The sequence below is a fragment of the Erinaceus europaeus genome, chromosome 11 (assembly GCF_950295315.1).
Source record: "Erinaceus europaeus chromosome 11, mEriEur2.1, whole genome shotgun sequence".
NCBI classification, from domain to species: domain Eukaryota; kingdom Metazoa; phylum Chordata; class Mammalia; order Eulipotyphla; family Erinaceidae; genus Erinaceus; species Erinaceus europaeus.
In genome coordinates, this window is record NC_080172.1 from 9,274,164 (window position 1) to 9,298,509 (window position 24,346).

At 38.5% G+C, this 24,346-nt stretch overlaps 1 protein-coding gene across 3 annotated transcripts in view; it reads right to left on the reverse strand.

The window, feature by feature from the left end:
* Positions 1–2,838: 2,838 nt before the first annotated feature.
* EDIL3 (EGF like repeats and discoidin domains 3) overlaps positions 2,839–24,346 on the reverse strand; it is a 425,344-nt gene continuing 403,836 nt past the window's right edge. For all 3 annotated transcript variants that reach the window (XM_060201139.1, XM_060201136.1, XM_060201137.1), the window contains one exon: positions 2,839–3,570. In XM_060201139.1, the coding sequence (XP_060057122.1) occupies positions 3,421–3,570 (150 nt within the window). In that variant the 3' untranslated portion in view covers positions 2,839–3,420. The remainder of the gene's footprint in view (positions 3,571–24,346) is intronic.

A 24,346-nucleotide genomic window follows, 5' to 3' on the forward strand; every position in this document is an offset into this window, starting at 1 on the left:
AAGTTTTACTAGGCTATTGGGGAAATAGCCATCACTAAAATGATCGGGAGAAATGTACTGATATTTTTAATACTTTTGGAAAGTGCAGTTTAATTGCTATCACTGGGTAAGGGCATAAATATTTCCTCCCCCCACCCCTTATATGTTTAACCACCTTTTGCAAAGAGAAACCAAGTATTTAAGAGTAGTGGGCATGCAGATCCAGATCATTTATATATATATTTTTTAAGTATTTATTTATTTAATTTTTGCCTCCAGGGTTATTGCTGGGGCTCAGGGTCTGCACTACTAATCCACCGCTCCTGGAGGCCATTTTCCCATTTTGTTGCCCTTGTTGTTGCTGTTATTGTCTCCATTGCTGTGGTTGTTGCTGCTGTAGGATAGATCAGAGAAAAATCGAGAGAGGAAGGGTTAGACAGAGAGGGGCAGAGAAAGATAGACACCTGCAGACCTGCTTCATCGCCCATGAAGCGACCCCCCTGCAGGTGGGGAGGCGGGGACTCAAACCGGGATCCTTACACAGCTTTCTGCAGCTACTGCCCATGCCCGATCATTTGCGTATTCTTAAAGTGAATTTAATTACCACTGTTTCAACAGTACCCCGGATTTTGAAAAGTTTTATTGTTAAGTTTGAAGATTAGACAAGGTCATACTGTTTTTACAACATCCTACATGATTTAAGTATATATACAAAGAAAAAAAACAGCATTGGAATATTACACATCTTGAAAGTTAGTCAAGGTTATTTGCATCTTAGTTATTCAGTTTACTGACACATTGATGCCAGTAGTGAACATTATATTTTGTAATTAGTTGACTATCAAAGATACAACCATTAGTACCCAAGTCTTCAAAATTTTACACCAACCCTTAAGAAGTCATCCAGAAAGAGAAAGTCAACTTAAAATTAGAGTTCATGACTATGATCAATATTTCAATAGGACATAGCTAAAATGGAGACGCTTACCATTTCAGTTTCAGAATTATAATATTAGCATGTTACCGTTACTCAATATGGTGAATACTAAGTGATTCTTCTGTGTATTCTGTGTTTTAGTGTGAATTTGAATAGAATAAATTTGCTTCACTTTGATACAAGTGACATAAAAGCTATATACTACTTCACAATAATATTAACACTTCCGTGTGTAGAAATTCCTTTGTTGTCATGAACTTTGGGCACTGTGGGACATACAGATGTGCCATCCGGTCATGCTATACACACAGAGCAGATGAAGTGCATACAAAGCAGAAAGAAAATGTATGAGTGAGAGAAAAACGTTTTAATGTGTTCTAAAAGGTAACAATTATAATTTTAATAAACTCCCTTTGAAAATACTTGCTTAAAAAACTAGAATAAAATTAAAAACACCATGAGAAGCCATGAATATTTTGGAGAAAATAATTAAGGCATTCTTAATAATTATTGATAAGGAAAAAAATACTTTGTTAAAAATCAATAACTATATATATTATATAATGGAAATTGAGTAGATGTTTGTGGGAGAGAAAATTGTATGGAAAGCAAGATCATTGGCTAGACAGTAATGTGTGTGGTCTTATGTAGTTATTTGTAATATGACTTGAATATTCAGTCAATTCAACTCTTTACATTTCTAATTTAAAAGTATCATAACAAGGAAATACTGAAGACATGGCTGCATTTGGTTTTGAAAGATGATGCTGGACACTTTCATTTAAGATGCTTCCACTGAATGATATCATAATAAGGATCTGAAGCAAGAAGCACGTAGGCATACGACACATATGTGGCCAGCCAATTCAGAATTTGCTCTTACTAAGAACGTCATTATGATTGACTTTCCATTTACATTCTCCACAACAATTGAAGACCACTCCATATATACACCATTAAGAAATGTGAACACATGAACAGACAAAGCAGTAACAGTCTAGTAGCTTTGATTATGCAGCACAAACAATATGGAGGGAAACTTAGCAGTGTTGTATAGAACGTCAACATTTCATACACAAACTGTACTTCCTTTTCCAGGACCCTTAATTTAAAACTTCAATAATTCTGCCTCTAAGCCTTATAAAATAATTAAGCAGGAAGATTATAAATCAGATGTTGTGGACTTTTATAGAGGTAGTGGGAACTTCAATTTCAGAGGTATGTCAATGATACCTCCATAATCAGTAACAAATTGGTATGATAATTGCTTATTTTTCAAGACCTTTGAAGCAAAATAAATAGAAATCAATTTTCATTTGGAAAACGGTTACTACTTTGTCACTAAAATACTTTTCTTCTCACAAGTAACAACTTACTGTGCTCTCCTGGGAAACCACTCCCTATTTTCAAATCTCAAGAAAATTCTAGTTTCACAGGAAATGCCAAAATGAACAAAAAAGTGAAGAGTATGCTTGGGCAAACTATGTTAATATTCATTTGCTAATGTTCAATGAACAAAAAATAACGATTCTATTCTTTCCAAGTCATTTTCAAGCTATTTCAATACCGTCAAAATAGAGACTTTAAAGTTTTAGCTTAAAGAAACTTAATGTATGTTTGATGTCTCTTTTTCAAAATAACAACAAATTCTTTATCAAGGAATTATTTGTAAATAATTATAGCTTCCCTCAGAAATTGAATTGCAGAGCCAGTGTACTGATATTGAATGTGATCAGTCTACTGATAATCATGTTGCTATATAAACACATAACATTCCTTTTACAGAACTCATTTAAGGAAATTCAACTGTTCAATTATGAACTTACTCAGGTATACAATAAAGAGAATGTAGAATAGAGTCAAAGGGTGGTCAAATAATCTAAAAAATAGTAAAAATAGTAAACATAGTAAAATAGTGAGTAAAAATAGTGAACATAAAATGAAAATTATAATATCAATACTACATGTAACAGATTCTTCAAAATTCTGTTATAGACACTTCAGAGTGTTTGGTAGGCACAGGGAACTCTTTAGGATAATGCAAATTCAACACAGAATGAAAAAGAAAATCCTTATTGCTAGCATTGCAGTATCCCATTTATAATTATTAGCTGCAAATTGATTATTAAAGCTCTATCAACTCTTTCCTTTGCTTGGTACTGTGATTTTTTTTTAACACTTGCTATCAAAAAAAAAATAATAATCTACTTTATTTCTCTACTTCCAATCCATGTAAATGACACAGAGAATAATCAGGGAAGAGTAATTCAAATATGAATGTGATGTTGCCTTATACATCTAAATAGTAGGGAAAAACAAAAAAGAAGCAAAACAACATTGAAGAGGCAGGTATAGACCTTCTTCAAAAGACAGTGGCCTACCATAATTTAAGCACTTTTTCATGAAAACCCCCATTCAGTTTCCTACAGATTATTGTACAGTTCATTCCATGGAAATGCTTTTTAGGGAAATAGAGAGGAAGGCTGCACTTTGTATGGGTCTTCTCACTCCTCCTCTGTGCATCCCAGAAGCTCTGACCTCAGGGTGATCCTCCCATACCAAGACCAAGGGAGGATTCGGATGTGCCGAGCATAGATGGGAGGGTCAATGACGTTTTTTCTATGAGTATCATTGTCAAAATTGCCCTGGAAAACCTAGTAAAGAAGAAAAATAACATTAATTATATAGTCATATTTTACTTGCGAATTATTTTCTTATTTTAATTAGTTTTTATTTCACTATTTATTACTGGATAGAGATAGAGAAATTGAAAGGAGAGCAGGAGATAGGGAGAGAAACACCTGCAGCCCTACTTCACCACTCATGAAGCTTTCCTGCCAACAGGTGGGCACCTGGGGCTTGCACCAAGGCCTTTGCCCATTGTAATTAGTGTGTGTGTAATTAATGTGTGATGTACCATCACCTGACCTCTGCTATTCTCTTATTTGGAGCATCTTTTCCATCCATACATGAAATCTGGTAACTATTCATTTTACTTTTTTGAAATATATTCTAGCTTCTTTTGTTAAATTTCAAATGACAGAGCAATTAATGTTCATAAAGTTAACTAGACAGATTGTCAGTTTTCAGAAAAAAGTCTGAAATGCCTACATAGCATACATAGAGCTATCATTTTTACCTGCCTATTAGCAATTTTAATAAAAAAACAGTTCTTGTCTGTGCTTATCTCACAAATCAATGTTGGTAAGGTAACTTTCTCGAGATACTCTCTTCTTTGGAGTAACTCAGGGAGCCAAGCTACTGGCAAGTTAGAGGCATCATTCAAAACACTGATTTCCACATTTAAAAGACACAAGGGAAGGAAGAGGTGCTTAGTAACTATAACCCATAGCATTTGGCACTTTAGCATTATATAACAGTTCTCTTTTATTCTTGTTTTGTTTTTAAAAAATTGGGGGGGACTTTGCAAGGCAGGGCTACAGAACAGCTGTTGGTATGCATGAGACCCTTTCTGTTTCATTTGGTTTAAATCCCCCCTGCTTAACACTATTCTATTTACATAACCACTTCATTCTATTTATATAACCGCTGTTAACAAGTACCTCCCTCCAGGGCATTGGTTCAATCCCCACTGTTTCATGATATGTTTTTGCTCCACCCCCCCTCCTTGTCACACCCTGATCCTCTCCTTGTCACACTCTGATTGTCACCAGTCACTTTTCTCTCCACCCTCTCTATGTCACACCCTGTTTCCACCCTACTTGGCAAGTATATATAAAGACAGCATTGTGAGTTTTAGAGTACTTTACCTTTAGTTTAGCTCAGCTCGGCTTAGATTGTGCTGCGTCCTGCATGAATAAAGAGATACTGCCTACAGCTCAACTATGAGTCCCTGGTCGTCTGTTACCTGCCCGTGAAGCCAGCCCGGTGAAAACAACCTAACCCGTCGAAAATGACATATGGCGCAACAACGTGGGACCAGACCTGCGCAACTCCCAGATAAGTGAAGACTTTGCCTACCTATGCACTATGGTCTTCTCTTTTACTTACGAAGAGGTTTGCCAAAGCCTCTACTGTTTCATCATGAGACAGTTAGTCTGTCTCTGGAACATTTTACTCTGGGCCACATTTCGGTTCCCTGACTGGGAACTTTGGTTTCTTATGACCGGGATCATAGAGCCTGGGAGATGCACGGAGATTTCTCCTTGGACTTTCTGGATTCCCTCTCCCATGTTTCCTGAGGAAAAGGACTACATTTTGCTCCGGGCCACAATTTGGTTCTTTATGACTGTGATCATAGAACTTGGGATATGCATGGGGATTTCCCCTGGGACTTTCTGGACTTCTTCTCGAATGTTCCCCATGGAGAAGGACTACTCTAATTTGAAGAGCATTCTCCAGTACCCTGGCAGTTCCCAAGTATGGAGACACGTGGTTAGTTCTACTCTCCTGATTGGATTCTTTCTTCGATGGGAAGACACTTTTAAAAATGGGTGCCTGAAGCAATCCAGCAGGAACAGTCCGAAGCACCCTAAATGGAATTTCGAGGAGCTTTTTGAACTAGGTCGCCCTCCGGGGATTCTTAATCCTACATGGTGAGATCTTGATAATCTGGTTCAAGTTGCGTTTTGAATGACTGAATTTTTGTTTGACATTGACTTAAAAAAAAAATGCTGGACGCAGCCATGATTTCTAGAGACATCCAGAAACAATTCAAAAATTGTTTTTTCCCTCCTATGATTTCTCTTTTACGTCTTGACATGAATCTGAAACGTTTAATCCTGAAAACTGTATGAGTTATGGGTGGGGCAGATAGTGCAATGATTATGTTAATTATTCTCATGCCTAAGGCTTTTAACCGTGGTTCTTCTGTTTACCTTTCCACATTTTATTGAGTTTAAAGTGTTTTAACAACCTTGAAATGATACTAGAAAGGACTTCCAATTATAATGGAGTTATCAATGATAGTAAACTTCTAATCTGCTACAAGTTTTGTTTGACAAGTAAGTGAATTTCAGCTGTCAAGTCTTCACATGAAAAAGCATCTACTCAAATGGAATTCCCGGAAATCCATTTGGACCCCTGTTCTCTGACATTGCCCCCGGAAACCAATAATGTGACCTGGCACGACCTGAAGAAACAGATTCACAGACTCGAAAGCTCACTCTCTACAGAAAAGCAGAATTCTGGTGGCCAACATTCCCCATCGAGACAGACGTGCAGCGTTTCATCCTCCAGCATTTTCTTCTGTGGTCAGCTACTTTGGACTGACACCTCCATCGGACTTACTGGTACACACAGCTGTGTTTCTCAAAGACTAACTTCAGCCAATTGCCTTGAGACTTTATAGACCATGTCCCCTCGCCTGCAGGCTCTGTCCCAGAGGCAGAAAACTCCCCCTCCTTATTAGGTTATTCCCACAGAGGCATGAAGCACCCCAAGAGGCAAGAGATGCCCACAGAGGCAGGAAACGCCCTTTGAGGCAAGAGATGCCCCCAGAGGCATGAAGCGTTCCCAGAGGCAAGAAATGCCCTTTCGCCTGCTAGGCCTTGCCCTCTGAGGCAAGAAAAGCTCCACTTGGCATCACACTGGTTATTGCTGTTCGCCTATTTTGTTTTCCATGTCTTATGCCAGTTATTTTGAAAACGCCTGTACGATATACGTTTCTGTTCACTCCACAATGGCCATTAGTTAAAAAGAAAGGGGGAATTGTTGGTATGCATGAGACCCTTTCTGTTTCATTTGGTTTAAATCCCCCCTGCTTAACACTATTCTATTTACATAACCACTTCATTCTATTTATATAACCGCTGTTAACAAGTACCTCCCTCCAGGGCATTGGTTCAATCCCCTCTGTTTCATGATATGTTTTTGCTCCACCCCCCCTCCTTGTCACACCCTGATCCTCTCCTTGTCACACTCTGATTGTCACCAGTCACTTTTCTCTCCACCCTCTCTATATCACATCCTGGTTCCACCCTACTTGGAGAGTATAAAAACAGCTGCTCTTCTGATTGAAGACACTTGGAAATTGCTTTCCGGCTCCGAGAGTTCCAGAGTGTATCTCCTGCGGAAGTTGGTGCAGCACGAGTTCCTGATCCCTCTCCCACACAGCAGCCTAGATCAGCTCCAGTTGAGTTCTCTCCAACCCAGAGAGCACTAGCTCGGGAAAAAGTACCCTCAGGCTATCCCGGCAAACAGCAAAGCTGTGTTTCTCTCCTCTCCTCTCCCGGGTCAACTAGGAATACAAAAGAAGACCATCTGGGACTGCAACAAGACAGGACTAGAATGATTTCAGAGAACCCACTGAATCACCAGTGAGTGCAAACACATGTGACTCGTGGATAGTGAGGCCCCTAGGGAGAGATTAAGTGGCTGGTAACAGTGCAGTAGTTTACCAGTTGAGACACCACCTCCAGTTTGTTTCACCAACAAAAAGACTGCTGAAGGGAGGAGAGGACTCCCCTAAGACTCACCAAATGCAACTGTGAGTCTCCATTGCTACTGCCCTCAGAATCTGGAGCAGCAGTGGGGAGGCCCTGTGCTGACACCAGGGGACAGAGAACTAACAAAGAAACTCAGGAGAAGATCTGTACCTCAGTGGCCTAGCAGTGGGGCTGTGGGAGTTTCTTTGCATAACCACTGGATAATCTCTGCCCCACCCTGCTTTATCTCTTGGTCAGGAGTCAGTGATTAAGCTAAGAAGTCTACTTATAGTTTAAAAGCCCTCAGGCTCCCATAGCCTACAGGGAAGAAAAATAACAAAAGAAGCTTTTAAGCCACTGTGATCAAACTCAGGGATTAAAATACTATTGAAACAACCATCAATTTCCACAGCTGTGAACCCTTTAACTACCTTACTTAGACACAAGTCAATCCAGGCAAGAGTGATCAGTAATTTGAAAAGTAGTGAGAGAGGGACCTCATAACATACTATATAAAACAGTTAAGCTAACAAGAAGAAATACTAGAGAAATGAACCAGGACAAGAGTCCAGCTAAAAGCCCACCAAAGGTTGAAGCACAAAATAATGAGGTCAACATCCAAACACTAGTTAAGGAAATAATCACAGGAGTGAGTAAAGAGTTTGAAAGAATCTTCATCAGAAATGCAGAAACAAGCAATGAGACTCTCCAGAGTCTCATTAGAGAAAACACTAATTATCTCAGGGTTATTAGAGAGCTGAAAGCTAAGTAGCTTAGCTAAGAACACAACTAGTTGAACAGCTAAAACAGTATCAGAACATGTTAACAAAATAGATGAACTCTAGAAAACAGTAGAGGGGAGAAGGAATAAATGAGGCTGAAGACAGAATTAGCAAGATCGAGGACAAATTAGAGACAACTAAAAAAGAAGTAAGAGATCTCAAAAAGAGATTAAGAGATACTAAAGACAACAACAGAGACCTATGGGATGACTTCAAAAGAAATATACACATTATTGGCTTACCAGAGGAAGAAAGAGAGGGAGGGGGAAGAAAGCATTCTTCAGGACATAATAGCTGAGAACTTCTCTGGTCTAGACAACATCAAAGACATAAAGGTCCAAGAAACCCAGAGGGTCCCAAAAAGAATTAACCCAGACTTAAAGACACCAAGACACATCATATGGAGAATGAAAAGGAGTAAGGATAAAGAAAGGATCCTGAAGGCTGCAAGAGAAAAACTAAGAGTCACTTACAGAAGAAAGCCCATAAAATTTAGTTCAATTTAATAGGAAAAAAAATATCTTTAAGGTTTCCCTTTTAAGTTTATTTGATATCTTGTAATTAGAAGATGATATTGTTTCTTACTTGAGATCAAAATTTGACTAGATGGCTAACGGGAGACTTGAAAAGAGACTTCATTATTTCATAATAGAATATTTAATCCATGTCTTTGAATATGCTGAAATTAAAGAGAATGTTTTAGAATTGACTTTCTGGAATGAGTGTACTCAGTAATACATGATTACTAAGTGTCACCTGGACAGGGAATAATAAACATATTTTTCTCTAAAGAATCAGACAGCCTGGTACTGACTAACAGAAGCAATAGATGAGATAGGACAATCTTTTTGCTGTTTTCATGGAAAGATTATTTGCCAGTGAGGGAAAGTGGAAAATGCCATTTCCACCTGGTGGGGAATAATTTTTCACCCTGACACAAAAACATACATATCAAAGGCTATTTTGAACAAATATTTGCTGAAGAAGAGAATCCTGAACTGTTTCAAGTGTAGAATTCATCATATTGGCATATCTAAATTCAGGTACACTTAGTAGAAATTTTACTCTCTGTCATACTTTGCTCTGCACTGACCAAAGGAAAAAAAAAAGTAATTCTGAATTGAAATATGCTACTAAATAACAGTGTTTCTGTTTGGAAAAAAAAAATCACATGTGTAGGATATACCTGCTGTGCTACTGCCCCGACTCCCCTCTTTAACTATTTTTACATTATCTTTATTTATTAATTGGATAGAGACAGTCAGAAATTGAGAGGGAAGGGGGAGATAGGGAGAGAGAAAGACAGACACCTGCAGATCTACTTCACCATTTGTGAAGTGAACATCTTGCATGTGGGGTGCTGGGGGTTTGAACCTGGATCCTTGTGCTGTGTGCCACCGCAAGACCCCTCAATTTCTTGACTGTCCAAAATTTCTTAAATACAACTTGAAGGAATTCTGTCTGTGATTTTAAAACTTATGAAAAATTTAGTAAAATTAGTATGTAAAGTGTTATAAACACAGTACGTACCCAATTTATCTTCAGCAGAGAAACTTATTTTTGATCCTCCAATGAAATTATCTATTTGCTTTTGATTAAATTGCAATATATGTTTTACTTTATCTTACATGAGAGCATTTCAAAAACTTTCAATAGCAAACTTATGTCAAAATGTATGGAGACTTTCTTCTAAGGTTAGTTAGTGGTAGAGATCTATATCACCTTAAAAATCTTCTTGTAAGTTTATATGTGTGAGACTTGTGTTTGTGATTGGAAATTTTTAAACTGAAGTTTGATTCCTTTGGCGGACATACACTCTATGTATTACTCACTAAATTCCATTTCCTAGGGACTTTCACCAGCATCCTAAAGCCATGTCATGATTGAATGGCTGCTGTATGGTTCTTGAAGGTTTTCTCTGCAATACATTCTTTTAAACTAATGAGACTATGTAACAAAATTACCAAGTATAAGAACACTCTTACATTTCAGATGTAATAGGGAAATAAGGAGACCAGTTAACAATATTTATATATTTTTCCAAAAGAATGTGCTGCCCTAATATAAATATAGTGCTTGCAAACACATTTCATTCTATATATAGTGTACATACGTAGACGTATGTACAGGTCATGCATCTGTGTGCAATATAAGTGTGCTGTGAAAGTTAAACATAGTTTCATTGGTTTAGAAGAATGTATTGCAGAGAAAACCTTCAAGAAGCATACAGCAACCATTCAATCATGAAATAGATTTACTGTGACCTCTGCTATTTTATTCTCATGTATTTTTAATTTCTGGATGATTCTAGTGGACATAAACTTAATAAATCTTCTAAATAGTATTCATTACTTATTCAGTTTTATATTTTAGTAACAATAATTTATCATTTATTCTGTACTGAATATTACTTCTTCAAAGTTTAACAGATTCTTTGGGGGACCATTACTTTGGACATTTACTGAGAAGTAATTTGAAATATCCTGAGATGCTCAAAGAAGGTTTTCAGAAAGTAACACAGCATACTGTGGTATATATAAATAATTTCACACCTTGGTTTATATAGGGTACCAAATGTTATGTTCCTTTTAAAACTTTAGTTTGATAACTTCTTTTGAAAATCTGGACTCTGGTGGCTTCAGAGACATCTTTGTTTCCCTATCTCCCTTCCAAGATATTGTATGAGGCTTTCAAAGTGCCTAGCCAAACATTTAACTCCAGTTACAGAACATTTTGTTTGATGGGGAAAATGAAAAGCAAAACATGGGATAAGTTCCATGTCTTTCTTCTAGTCAGTACATGAATCACTTAAAACTATTGAAATGAGTATTTTGGATTCTCTGAGAAAATTATTTCCACTGCCATTACTGTTCTCAAGAGATTTCTTGTGACTCTGAAATTTTCAGTTTGGTAATTATGTTAAAAAAAAGAAGGTCTTTGGCTTCAGGAAATACTCTGTTTCATTGAAATGATCTGGCCTTGCTTCATGCTCCTACTGTATATAAATCTCTGACTATATTCCAAGCAGCATTTTTCTAAACCACACAGTTGATGTTCAATTGGAATTCTTGCAGCATCATTGCTGTTCGACTTCTGTTTTTTGCAAAATGCAACAACGCCCTTGCTGCTGTTCGACTTATATGTTTTTTTTTTTTTTTTTTGCAAAATGCCACAATGATTGTCCCAATAAGAAAACTTTATTTTTTTTCTTACCAAGGTATACAGTGTCTTAATACTGTCAAGCATTCTTCATGTTCCTACAAGTTATTAGAACTAGTTGAATGACATTTAGTTCTTTATTGTGAAAGAGCTCTGACATGAATCTCTAAATCTCCTGGGGGTAGACTGGGGATTCAGTATAGAGGAAGAAAAGCTGAGTGGGCGGGCAGGGTGCCCCTGGTTAAGTGCGCATAGTACTATGCAGAAGAACCCACACAAGCACCTGGGTTTGAGGCCCAGATCCCTACCTGCAGCTGGGATGCATTCACAAGCAGTGAAGGAGGTCTAAAGATGTCTCTCTTTCTTTCCCTCTCTATTTACCCCTCCCCTCTCAATTTCTCTTTGTCCTATCAAATAAAATAGAAGGAAAAAAATAAAAGGAAAAAATGGCTGCCAAGAGCAGTGGATTCATAGTGCTGTGAGCAAAGAGCCCCAGTGACAGCCCTGGAGGCAAAGACAGTTATCAGAGAAATGCAAAAACAAAACAAAACAAAACAAAAACACAACAATGGGATACCACGTCACTCCTGTGAGAATGTGATACATCAGAAAGGATAGGAACAACAAATGTTGGAGAGATTGTAGGGGCAAATGGACCCTTTGACACTACTGGTGGGAATGTGAATTGGTCCAACCCCTATGAAGAGCAGGATAAGGGCAAGAGACTGGCATACTTTAATGATGGCTCTTTGGCTTACTACCAGGCTACCTCACCTCCCAGGGCCCTAGTCAGGGAATCCTGTGATTCCCACACAGACATGATGGACCTAGACCTCTAATAGAACCCTCTCTAAACTGTCAGTGTTCATCTCCATCATGAACAACATAATGGTCCCCTGTAGGACCTTGTTCTCATGTGGATCAACAATGGTTAGGACTTCCCCATTCCCTGAAGGGAGGCTGGACCAAAATCCTCTACCACTCAAGGAAGCACGGTCTGTCAATGGGTGAAACCGAGAAAGTTCCTAGCTCAGAATGTGAGCTCAGACCTACAGGGATGCAGAGGTCACACAGGCTCCTGTACTGAATATTGGCCCTAGATCAAACCGATGGGCTTTACAGTTAATGGTATTTATATATTTTTCCCATATTTGGGAGCTACTCTCTTCCCTGATCCAGCTTTCTAGTCCTATTTCCAACACTGACACCATCTCCCCAGACAATACCTTTCCACCTGTATGTTAACTGTTGGGCTCATGTAAAACTTAGTAAAGTCATGGATGGCCCCTTGGAATATACCTAAAATAGACCTACCAGCCTTTTCCAAAATGGAGACCCCAAATCTCATCTGTTATTTTTTTGCTTTTAGGTTCCTGATTATTGAGCAATTTGTTCTTCTTTATATCTTAATGCTTCTTCAGCCACCAAATTGCAGATGCTACCATGACGCCAACCTGACTTCCCCTGGCAGACAACCTCACCAATGTATCCTGGAACTCCATCTCTCCAGAGCTCTGGCCCACTAGGGCTGGGAGTATAGATTGACACACCCACACTAGGGCTGGGAGTATAGATTGACACACCCACACCCATGTACAGTGTAGAAACTATTACAGAAGCCAGACCTTCCACTTTCTGCACCCCACAATGATCCTGGGTCCATACTCCCAGAGAGATAAAGAATAGGAAAGCTTCCAGTGGAGGGGATGGGATATGGAACTCTGGTGGTGGGAAGGGTGTGGAATTTTACCCCTCTTATCCTATGGGTTTGTAGATATTTTCTATTTTTTATTTTATAAATAAATTTTAAAAATAAACAAACAAAACCAACCAAACAAAAAGAAATGGACCTACCCTGTGACCCTGCAATTCCTCTCCTGGGACTATATCCTAAGGAATCAAATACACTCATCCAAAAATGATCTGCATACACCTATGTTCACAGCACAATTTGTAATAGCCAAAACTTAGAAGCAAACTAGGTGTTCAACAACACATGAGTGGCTAAGAAAGAAAGTGTGGTCTATATACACAACTGAATACTATTCAGCTATTAAGAATGATGAAGTCACCTTATTCACTTCATCTTGGATGGAGTTTGAAGGAATCATGTTAAGTGTAATAAAAAAGAGAGAAAGATAAAAATGAGATGACCTCCCTCATGGGCAGAAATTAAGAAACAAGAACAGAAAGTAAACAGAAACATACAGTAAAACTTGGGACTGATTTGGTGTATTGTACCATAACAAAGGACTCTGGGGAAGGAGGACAGAAAGGGTTGTGTGTATTGTGTAAGTGCATGCCTGTGAGTGAGTGTGTGTGTGTGTGTGTGTGTGTGTGTGTGTCAGAGAAGGGAGAGCCTACAGGTCTTTGACACAATAAAGGACCTAATTTGAAGGTGAGAGTGTTTTGCAAGTTCTTATCTTGAGATAATAAATTATGCCCATGAGCCAACAACTGTATTGTAAACCAACAACCTCCCAAGAGAAAAATAAAGAAAAAAAAATCATGGGGTTGTGGCCAGGTATTGACACAACCAGGTATTGAACTCACACATTACCATGTGCAAGGACCCAAAGTTAAACCTTCAGTCCCTACCTGCAGGGGAGAAGCTTCTTTAGTGGGGAAGTAGTGATGCAGGAATCTCTCTCTCTCTCTCTCTCTCTCTCTATCTCTCCCTCCCTCGCTCCTTCCCTCTATACAGAAAAGGAAAGTGAAAAAACATAGCCATCCATATTAGTGGGCAGGCACTGGCTCCAGTAATAACCTTAGTGGCATACTAAACTAAACTAAAACTAAACTAAACTAATCAAAAACAGTGAGAATAACAAACCCAGTGCTTCTGGGGGCCAGGCGGTGGCACACCTGGTTAAGCACACAATGTATGAAGCACAAGGCCCCACATGAGGGTCTGGTTTTGAGCCACCGGCTCCCTGCCTGCAGGGGGAAGCTTCACAAGCAGGTCAGCAGGTGTCTATCTTTCTCTTTACCTCTCTACCTCCCCTTCCTCCCTCAATTTCTCTGTCCTATCCAACAAAATGAAAAGAAAAAAAAAAAGCCAGCAAGAGGTAGAAACAATGGATTCATTGTGCTGGCACCAAGCCCAGTGATAGCCAATGATAGCCCTGGAGGCAAAAAACAAAGAGAGAGTCAGGCAGTAGCGCAGCAGGTTAAGTGAAAGTGGCACGAAGTGCAAGGACCAGAGTAAGGATCCCGGTTCGAGCCCCCGGCTCCCCACCTGTAGGGGAGTCACTTCACAGGCGGTGAAGCAGGTCTGCAGGTGTCTGTCTTTCTCTCCCCCTCTGTCTTCCCCTCCTCTCTCCATTTCTCTCTGTCCTATCCAACAACGATGATATCAATAACAACAATAATCACAACAACAATAAAACAACAACAACAAGGGCAACAAAAGGGAAAATAGATAAATAAATATAAAAAAATTAAAATAAAAAAAAAGGAATCCAGAGCTCCCGCGTAATATCTCCCTCCCCGTTTCTGGAAGCTCATGTAATTTGTCGCATATTTGGAATTCCCTAGCTCACTCTGAGAGTGAGACTTTAAAAAACTGCTTGCAAAATTCCAAGCCAACCTGGTTCTTGCGTAACTTCAACACCAGGTCACTGAAGATTTGTAAGCTTCTTAGAAGGACCCTCACTAAAATTTTCCTATGACTTTGTTATTAGGTCTCAGTCTTGGGAGGAAAAAAAAACCCAGTGAGTGAAAAATTAAAGCATGGTTATTTTATTTCTGTGAACTTTTTTCTTACTTCTACCAAATTTACTGGTTTTTAGAACACTCAGTTAAAAAGTCGCCAGAACACACTCATATATTTAACTTATTTTATGATGGAAGTCTCCTCAAGTAACAAGAATATCCTAGAAAATTTATCATAGGGGCTGAGTCCTGTAAGTATTTATGAAACATAAAATATGCCATTCTAAACTGTGGCTATATATTTAAGCTATCTCCTTTCTAGCACTCAAATTTTGACATTCATATGAAATATTCCTCCAGAAAATCATCCTCCTTAGAAATCATCTCCTTTTCAAATTCATCTCCAGAAGATATTACCAGTAGTCGGAGAGTAGGATCATCTAATTTTTGCTTTTTCATCTAAGATAAAAAGATATTTGAGTGTCTTTCCTCTTTTCTGTTAAAGTACAAAACAACTTATGTCAGTCTCTCAGAATTTAGGAGATGACAGTAGACATTTTGCATGTTATTGGAATAAAATGTAGTCTGACTCTTCCCCCTAACAGAAATCTATATGATGTGGCAGCATAGAAATTGGTGTCTGATAATTTCCATAACACATAAGGTATGTTTTCCTCACTCCATGTCTCTTTAAAGAATCTCACACTACCATGGTTAGCAAAAACTTAGTGCGGATCTGTATGTGTACGCTTACAAATGATTTAAGCTTTCAGTCCTGTGTCTCGTAAACCAGACTAATATTGAGGAGAACAGATGATAGCAAATGACAGGAGAAAACGGGAATCTTGGTGCAAAAGTGTGTGTGTGTGTGTGTGTGTGTGTGTGTGTGGTGGAGTCCAGCAAAACACAAAAAGGAGACATTCTTCCCTATCTGCCTCTTCTGAGTATTCTCAATTCTCTAGTTCAACTGGATATCTTTAGCGGAAACAGGAGTACAAGAAGTTAGAACTGGGGTATACTTCTACCTAAAAGTCTACATTTTTGGGAGTCCGGCGGTAGCGCAGTGGGTTAAGCGCATGTGGCGCAAAGCACAAGGACAGGCATAAGGATACTGGTTCAAGGCCCTGGCTCCCGACCTGCAGGGGTGTTGCTTCACAGGTGGTGAAACAGGTCTGCAGGTGTCTATCTTTCTCTCCCCCTCTCTGTCTTCCCCTCCTCTCCCCATTTCTCTCTGTCCTATCTAACAATGATGACATCAGTAACAACAATAATAACTATGACAATAAAACAACAAGGGCAACAAAAGGGAAAATAAACATATTTTTTAAAAAGTATACATTTTTATCTGAAACATAAAATTTTTAACAGTACCCTGACATTTTTATTTGGTAAATCTAGCTACCCTAATTTAAGAGCATAGAGACATCTGACCCATCACTTCTAGGCCTTTTGGCTAAAACAAAGTATAAGATTTCTGATGCTAAGTTAAAGGGGCAAAAATGCTCGGCCTGGGCCGACTCCTGGGTCTCTCTGTCACACAGAGTTGAGGATATATTGATTTATTAAAATAGATGTGGCATCAGAGGGAAAAGTCAATTTTGCCAATACTACAGACACTGGTATAAAAAAAAAAGTAAAGAATAAAAGTGATTTTTTTTCCTTTGATTTTTTTCACTTATGAGATGTTTTCTTTAGTAATTACTAAAGTGATTCACATTTTGGATATCTGTACAAAATTTTCTTTCTAACTTTATAACAACGCAGGAAATTGATACTTTTATTCAGATTCTATGGTTTAGTCATATGCTTACAGGAGCAGAAAACTGACTATTACTGTGGTGGTTTCTCACATTAGAAACATATTTCTGATACTCCAGTGAGGAACAGATTTTTTTAATATATTTATTTATTCTCTTTTGTTGCCCTTGTTGTTTTATTGTTGTAGTTATTGATATCATTGTTGTTGGATAGGACAGAAAGAAATGCAGAGAGGAGGGGGAGACAGAGAGGAGGAGAGAAAGACAGACACCTGCAGACCTGCTTCACCACCTGTGAAGCAACGCCCCTGCAGATGGGGAGCCGGGGGCTCAAACTGGGATCCTTATGCCGGTCCTCGTGCTTTGCGCCACCTGTGCTTAACTCACTGAGCTACAGCCCGACTCCCAAGGAATAGATTTTTAAATGTTGTTTTATTTATTTATTTATTGGATAGATAAAGAGAGAGATTGAGAGAAGAAAGGAAAATAAAGAAGAAGAAATACCTGCATCACTGTTTCACCACTTGTGAAGTTTCCTCTCTGCAAATTGGCACCAGGGGCTTGAACCTGGATCCTTGTGCATGGTAACATTGCGCACTCTACCAAATGTGCCACCTGTCTCCCCCACCCCGTGCCCCTCATGCAGGAATATTGCCGATATGCATTTGCGTCTAAAAGTATGGCAGGCATACATAAACATGTAATATTCAGATTTAAACACACAGAAAAAGTTAATGTTTAATGCATGGTGGCAAATCTGTAACATAAAATCTAGAAAACTATGGTTTATTTTTTCTTTTTCTTTAGTTTTTTTCTTTTTTTATTATTATTTATTTTCCCTTTTGTTGCCCTTGTTGTTGTTGTAGTTATTATTGTTGTTGTTGATGATGTCATCCTTGTTGGATAGGACAGAGAGAAATGGAGAGAGGAGGGGAAGACAGAGAGGGGGAGAGAAAGACAGACACCTGCAGACCTGCTTCACTGCTTGTGAAGCGACTGTCCTGCGGTGGAGAGCCGGGGGCTGGAACCACCGGTATCCTTATGCCTGTCCTTGCACTTTGCGCCACGTGCGCTTAACTCTGCACTACCGCCCAACTCTCTATTTCTATTTTTTCTTTTTCTTTCCTTTCTTTCTTTCTTACTTACTTTTTTTTTAGTATTTAAGCAATGAACAAACTTGAGATCATAAACTATGTAAGAATAAAAAAATATTTATGAACATTTGCCTTTAACAGCCTGTTAAATAACACATTCCTTGGGTTTCTCACACTTAGTTCATTTATGCAGAAACATCTGTTAACTAGAAAAACAACATGGTCTCAAAATTTAATGCCCTTGATCAAATTTTCTGAAAGTAAAGTTCTGAGTTTTCAGGACATAAGGTAATTAACACAAAGAATAAACATCTTCATTCATCCCATGTTACTGAATTTCTGATGTGTGATCTCCTTCTCTCTAGACTCCTATCTTTTTAACATGATGTTTCATGGTATCTGTACTGCTCTGTTATCTGCTACTAAGTATGAATTAATACCATCCTCCATGTTTTTGCTCCTCCTTGGGAAACAATTCCCAATATTGGTGAGTTCTATAAATGTGTGACTGCTGTTTAATTGTTTCATCTATTATGTTGTGGTGTGTCCTTAGATGACTACTCAAATTTTTAGTTTACATGAAGTGTCTCCAATAACAAGAGCAAATCACAATGTAAACTATGAATTCAAGAGATTATGATATTTCAATCAATGTATACTCATCAGTTGTAATAAAAGTACCAGATAAATGTCAATGCCAACAAAAAGGGAATTTGGTGCCAGAGATAGATGGACATACATGACAGTTATCTGTACTTTCTGTTCAATTTTTTTTCCCTTGTCTCCAGGGTTATCACTGGGGCTTGGTGCCTCTACTATGAATCCACTGTTCCTGGAGGGCATTTTTTCACATTTTATTGCCCTTGTTGTTATTGATGTTGGATAGAACAGAGAGAAATTGAGAAAGGAGGGGAAGACAAAGGGAGAGAGAAAGGTAGACACCTGCAGACCTGCTTCACCACTTGTGAAGCAACCCCTCTACAGGTGGGGAGCCGGGGCCTTGAACGGAAACCCTTATGCCCGTCCTTGAGATTCATGCCATGTGCACTTAACCCACTGAGTTACCTCCTGCCTCCCCTTCTGCTCAAATGTCCTATGAATTCTCTAGAAGTTTGAAATTGTTCTAAAATAAAGTCTGATATGTAAAATAATTTAAATGCCATCTTAGAAATAGATTTCACTGGCCAAACTTAACTATATATTTTACAACAATTTAGTCTTTAATGCTATAGAATGGAAAATAGCATGGAGAATTTTCTTTGCAACTTTAAAATCAATCCTTTGCACAAGCTGGGTCCTGGTACATGATAACTTCTGCACTTTACAGGTTGCACCATTGCCTAGTCCTCAAATTGCTTTTTCAAATCATTTTATTAGGCCAAATGATGAACTGTAAGACTGTTGTCACTGGTGTTCCTGTTCTCCCAACAACAGGTGTCAGCACAGCCCAGCCCTGCACTGACTAGTCATCTTCCTCCTCCACAGAATTCTGGGTTACTCTTTTCCAATAGCTTCTGTCTCTTTTTTCTTTTTTTTAAATAATATTTTTATATTTATTTACTTATTTTCCCTTTTGTTGCCCTTGTTGCTTTTTTTTTATTGTTGTAGTTATTGTTGTTGTTATTGATATTGTCATTGTTAGATAGGACAGAGAGAAATGGAGAGAGGAAGGGAAGACAGAGAGGGGGAGAGAAAGACAGACACCTGCAGACCTGCTTCACCGCCTGTGAAGAGACTCCCCGGCAGGTGGGGAGCCGGGGGCTTGAACCGGGATCCTTATGCCGGTCCCTGCGCTTTGCACCACATACACTTGTCTGTTTTGTTTTTATCAAAATAGCTAGTCTGACATTCTGTTGTCTTTCCTGCTAGCATCTAAGTAGATATTTGATTCTATAATTGCAGCTATTTGAGTTAACTAGACCCCTCTTTGTTCACCTCTGTGTCTGAGTCCTGCTTCCTGCCCTTTCTGTCCTTTTTTGGACTATTAAATCCTTCCTTATCCTCTATTTAGGAGGGAATATCTTTGGGCAGTAGGATATCTTGATTCCATGTACTGACAGAAATGGCAACAATGTGGTACAGTCCTTCTTGCCATTGGACTTGTATCTATTTCTTTTTTAAAACTGTTTTTACTTTTAAAAATTTATTTATTTTCCCTTTGTTGCCCTTGTTTTTTTATTGTTGTAGTTATTATTAATGCTGTTATTGGATAGAACAGAGATAAATGAGGAGAGAAGGGGTAGACAGAGAGGGGAAGGGAAAGACCTGCTTCATCACCTGTAAAGTGACTCCCCTTTAGGTGGGGCTGGAACCGGGATCCCTAAGCCAGTCCTTGAGCTTTGCACCACGTGCGCTTAACCTCTGTGCTACTGCCTGACTCCCGACTTGTATCTATTAATTATACTCCTTTGTCTCTGACCCAATCTCCCCTTCCCCATTTCTGACTAGCTTTGATAACAGTACCTCATCATTTTCTTATGAAGCTTAATCACTGCTATCACTCACTGGTAGCAGCACTTTACTTTCCAAATTTAATCTGACTCAATGAGCTGTTCTTTCTCAATCTAGTAGGCAGATGAGAAAATCAGTAAACAATTTCCTCTTCGAAAAGTCAAGGCTTACTATTCCAAGACATCTCCTGAAGCCTGACTTTTTTGGTCAGACGCCAGCTTACAGGAATTTTTTTTTTTTTTTTTTGCAAGAGCATGAATTAAAAAAAAAAAAACTAGGAAATTAGAAACTCTCTTGGGAGTGGGGTTGTAGTGCATCTGTGTTCTGCACATGTATCACCAGGACGTGGGTTTGACCTCTCCCTCCCCACCTGTAGGGGAAACACATTATGAGCGGTGAAGCAGATCTTTCTCTTGACCTCATTAAGTACCCCTTCCCTCTCAATTTCTCTCTGTCCTGTTAAACAAAAAGAGAGAGGAAGAAAAATAAAGGGAGGAGGGGATGGCTGCCAGAAGTGGTGTATTTGTAGTGCAGGCACAGAGCGTTAACCCTGGTGGCAAAAAAAAAAAAAAAAAAAAGAAATCTTTCGACTTTGTAATCACATGGCATATGTAAACTATGAACATAAATATAATACTCTATTTAACAGTTTTGAATAGGGCCAGCTGGTGGCATACTTGGTTAAGCTCACGCATTACGGTGCTTTTAAAAGGACCCAGGTTCAAGGCCCTGGTCTCCACTTGCAGAGGAAAGCTTCATAAGTGTTGAAACAGGGTTGCAGGTCTCTGTCTCTCATCTCTCTATCTCTTCCTCCCCTTTCAACTTCTCTATGCTATCCAATCATAAAATATTTTAAAGAGAAGATAAGGCAAGTCACAAGATTAAAATATCAAAAATTTTTTTGACTGAATATTTTATTTTCCCCTTGAATATTATAATCGTTCAGTCTGATGAGAGTGTGTGTTGGAGTGAAGAATACAAAATTGTCAACATTCACATACATGTGGCTATCAGTGAATTGTTGAGCTTAAAACACCAGCATAAGAATGTTTTCCATTTTAGTATAATGTAAAATGATGAGTTCATCCTGATGGATATTTTTAATATATAAAAGGACTGGGAGACAGCTTATCCAGTAGCACTCACCCTTGTATGAACACATGCCTGAGTCTTTGGACTCAAACCTCTACACTACATGGGGTCACTACAGACCATGGAAATTGTATTAAATAAATATTGCCTTAGACTGAGTAGGAGATAATATAGGAGTTAATGTGCCATGATTCCACTTCTCATACAGTAAGCTCAAGAGATGTTTTAACATGCAGAACACATTCCTTACCATGTAAAAGGACAGCTGACATGAGGTGGTGTTTATTTCAATAACTCTTCTTAATTTTAGATGAAACTGAAACTATATTGTCATGTGCTAAACATAGTTCCAATAAAATAATTCACCCAAACTACTTTGGTTACAGACACATATCTATCATATAGAGATACTATCTGTCAACTTCCAAGTGCTTTGTATACTTAGTTCTTCGAAATCTTTTTCAGAAAGGCAAGCTTCTTTTCTTTACCTCTCAATCTTACTAGAAAACAGTGTCAGGACTTTAGATCAGTGAGACAAATCGTTTCTAAGTAAGATCCAGAGAATCTATCCTTGATCCAACGGTTGAGAAATATGTTGTTTCACTTTGGAGAACGAAATCAAAACCCTTCTTGTTTTCTTTCTGCTAGCACTTCCTCACTGGTTGCCACCATTAATTTACCTCTTAAGGAAGACTTCAGATTCTGTTTCTATACTTGAGCAAAATTCTTAGAAAGCTGCAGCATGGCTAGGACTGTTGAACTGACATCTCCTCTGAGGAACAGACGTTCTAGGCTTCACATATCCAAGTTAAATTTAAGCTGCTCAGAAGTGCCAATTTTAGCAGCAATAATCAGATGCACTGTGACTTAGGCAATTACTCTTGTATTAGAATATGACTTTCATGCCAGAGTATGAAGCTTTCTTTTTTTTTTTTAATTTTTAAAATTTATTTCTTTATTGGGGAATTAATGTTTTACATTCAACAGTAAATACAATAGTTTGTACATGCATAACATTCCCCAGTTTCCCATTTAACAATACAACCCCCACTATGTCACTTATCATCCTTCATGGACCTGTATTCTCCCCACCCACCCACCCCAGAGTCTTTTACTTTGGTGCAATACGCCAATTCCATTTCAGGTTCTACTTGTGTTTTCTTTTCTGATCTTGTTTTTCAACTTCTGCCTGAGAGTGAGATGAAGCTTTCAATACTGATGAGACAGAATAGGGAGGGGCTTCAGAAACCTGATGTTGTGCCTTTAATTTCTCATACTGATGGTGAGAGAAAAAAGGAAGCTGAAAAACGAAGCTGAAATCAACACTCAGGGAGTCTTTGTTTCTATGGGAAGAGTATGGGCTTTTATGTAAGATATTTATTTTGCAGAGTTGTTTTTATCATAGAAACTTTGGTAAGTAATATTATATAGTTTGATTCTTCAAAGTAAGCTAAAACAATGTTTTTCCACCTTTCCTGAGCTCACTTGATAGAGAGTTCAGCCACTATGTTATATTCAAATTCCACTCCCCCCACCAAGTCCATCAGTGTGAGTTAGGGTAGACATTAACTTCGAGCTAAATATGACTGAATTAATCCAAATAGCAGAGTCCCTTAGTCACCTTTTCACCTGATCTATGGTTCTAATTACTTGAATCATTTATTTAACTTGAAACTTATTCCTAATATATTTTTATTTAACGGTATTTATAAGAGAAATGAAAACCTTGCTAATATTTGCTTTAATTAAATTTGCTTTGGAAGACTGATAGGTGTTGACTCTCACTGACAAACCAACCAACATTTTAAAGATTTAGAATAAATTTAACTTGAATCAGAAATCTACAAATTACACTTTGTTGGGACAGCTTTATTTTGTTTATTGTGTCAGTTACTATCATCTTTCCCACTTTTGCTTGTTACTCAAATTAGCCAAGGTCTCTATAAACACTTAGATGCCCGGTTCATTTGCAAAATATTTGAAACAGGGCCCAGAAATCTGTAGCATCTAGCATGCATCCCATAAGTGTTAGGATCAGTTTATTGACTTTGTTTTTATCAGATGTTATAAGATAGTTATTCCTCTTTCCCTCCCTTTGTCTCTCTCTCTCTCTCTCTCTCTCTCTCTCTCCTCCCTTCCTTTCTGCTTTCTTCCTTCTTCCTTCTTCCCTCCCTCCCTCCTTCCTTGCTCCCTTTCTACCTTCCCAGGGTTATCTTAGAGGCTTATTGCTACACTACTACACTTTTCCCAGTGGACTTTTTTTTTGGAAGAAACAGTGAGATAGAGAGGGAGAGAGACAGAGAAAGAAGGATAGACACCTACAGCTCTGATCTATCACTAAGGAAGCTTCCTCCTGGGCGAGGGTAAAGGTCTGAACACAGGTCTTTGCATCCTGTAACATGTGATCTACCAGATGTGCTTTGGCAGCTTCTGATGAATATGTGGCAATCGACTTTAAGGATTCAATACACTTTTCTTACATTTTTATTTTTCATTATTTTGTTTACTTGCTTATTTATTTGCCTCCAGGGTTATTACTAGAGCTAGGTGCTTGTAGGACTCCACCACCATTTCCTGGAAGTTATGTTATATCAGCTTTATTTTGTTATACAAGGCAATAGAGATATAGAAAGGGAGACAGAAAGCAAGAGAGAGTATTCCATCAAAGTCAAAGACTCTGAGGTGGATGGGGTGGAAAGTTCAGGTCCTGGAACAGGATGGTAGAGGACCTAGTGGGGGTTGTATTGTTGTGTGGAAAACTGAGAAATGTTATGCATGTACAAACTATTGTATTTACTGTCAACTGTAAAACATGAATTCCCCAAGAAAGAAAAATTAAACAACAAAAAAAGAAAAGAAAAGGAAGCAAGAGAGAGAGAGAGAGAGAGAGAGAGAAAGAGAGATAGATATGCAGAACTCCTGTTTGTGAAGTTCCTCTCCTACAGGTGGAGCATTTGAACCTAGATCCTTGTGCATAGTACTTTGTGTACTCTACAAAGACTGCAACTCATGAGAGAGCAAGAGGACGAGGAAAGAGAACCAGAGCATATGCATT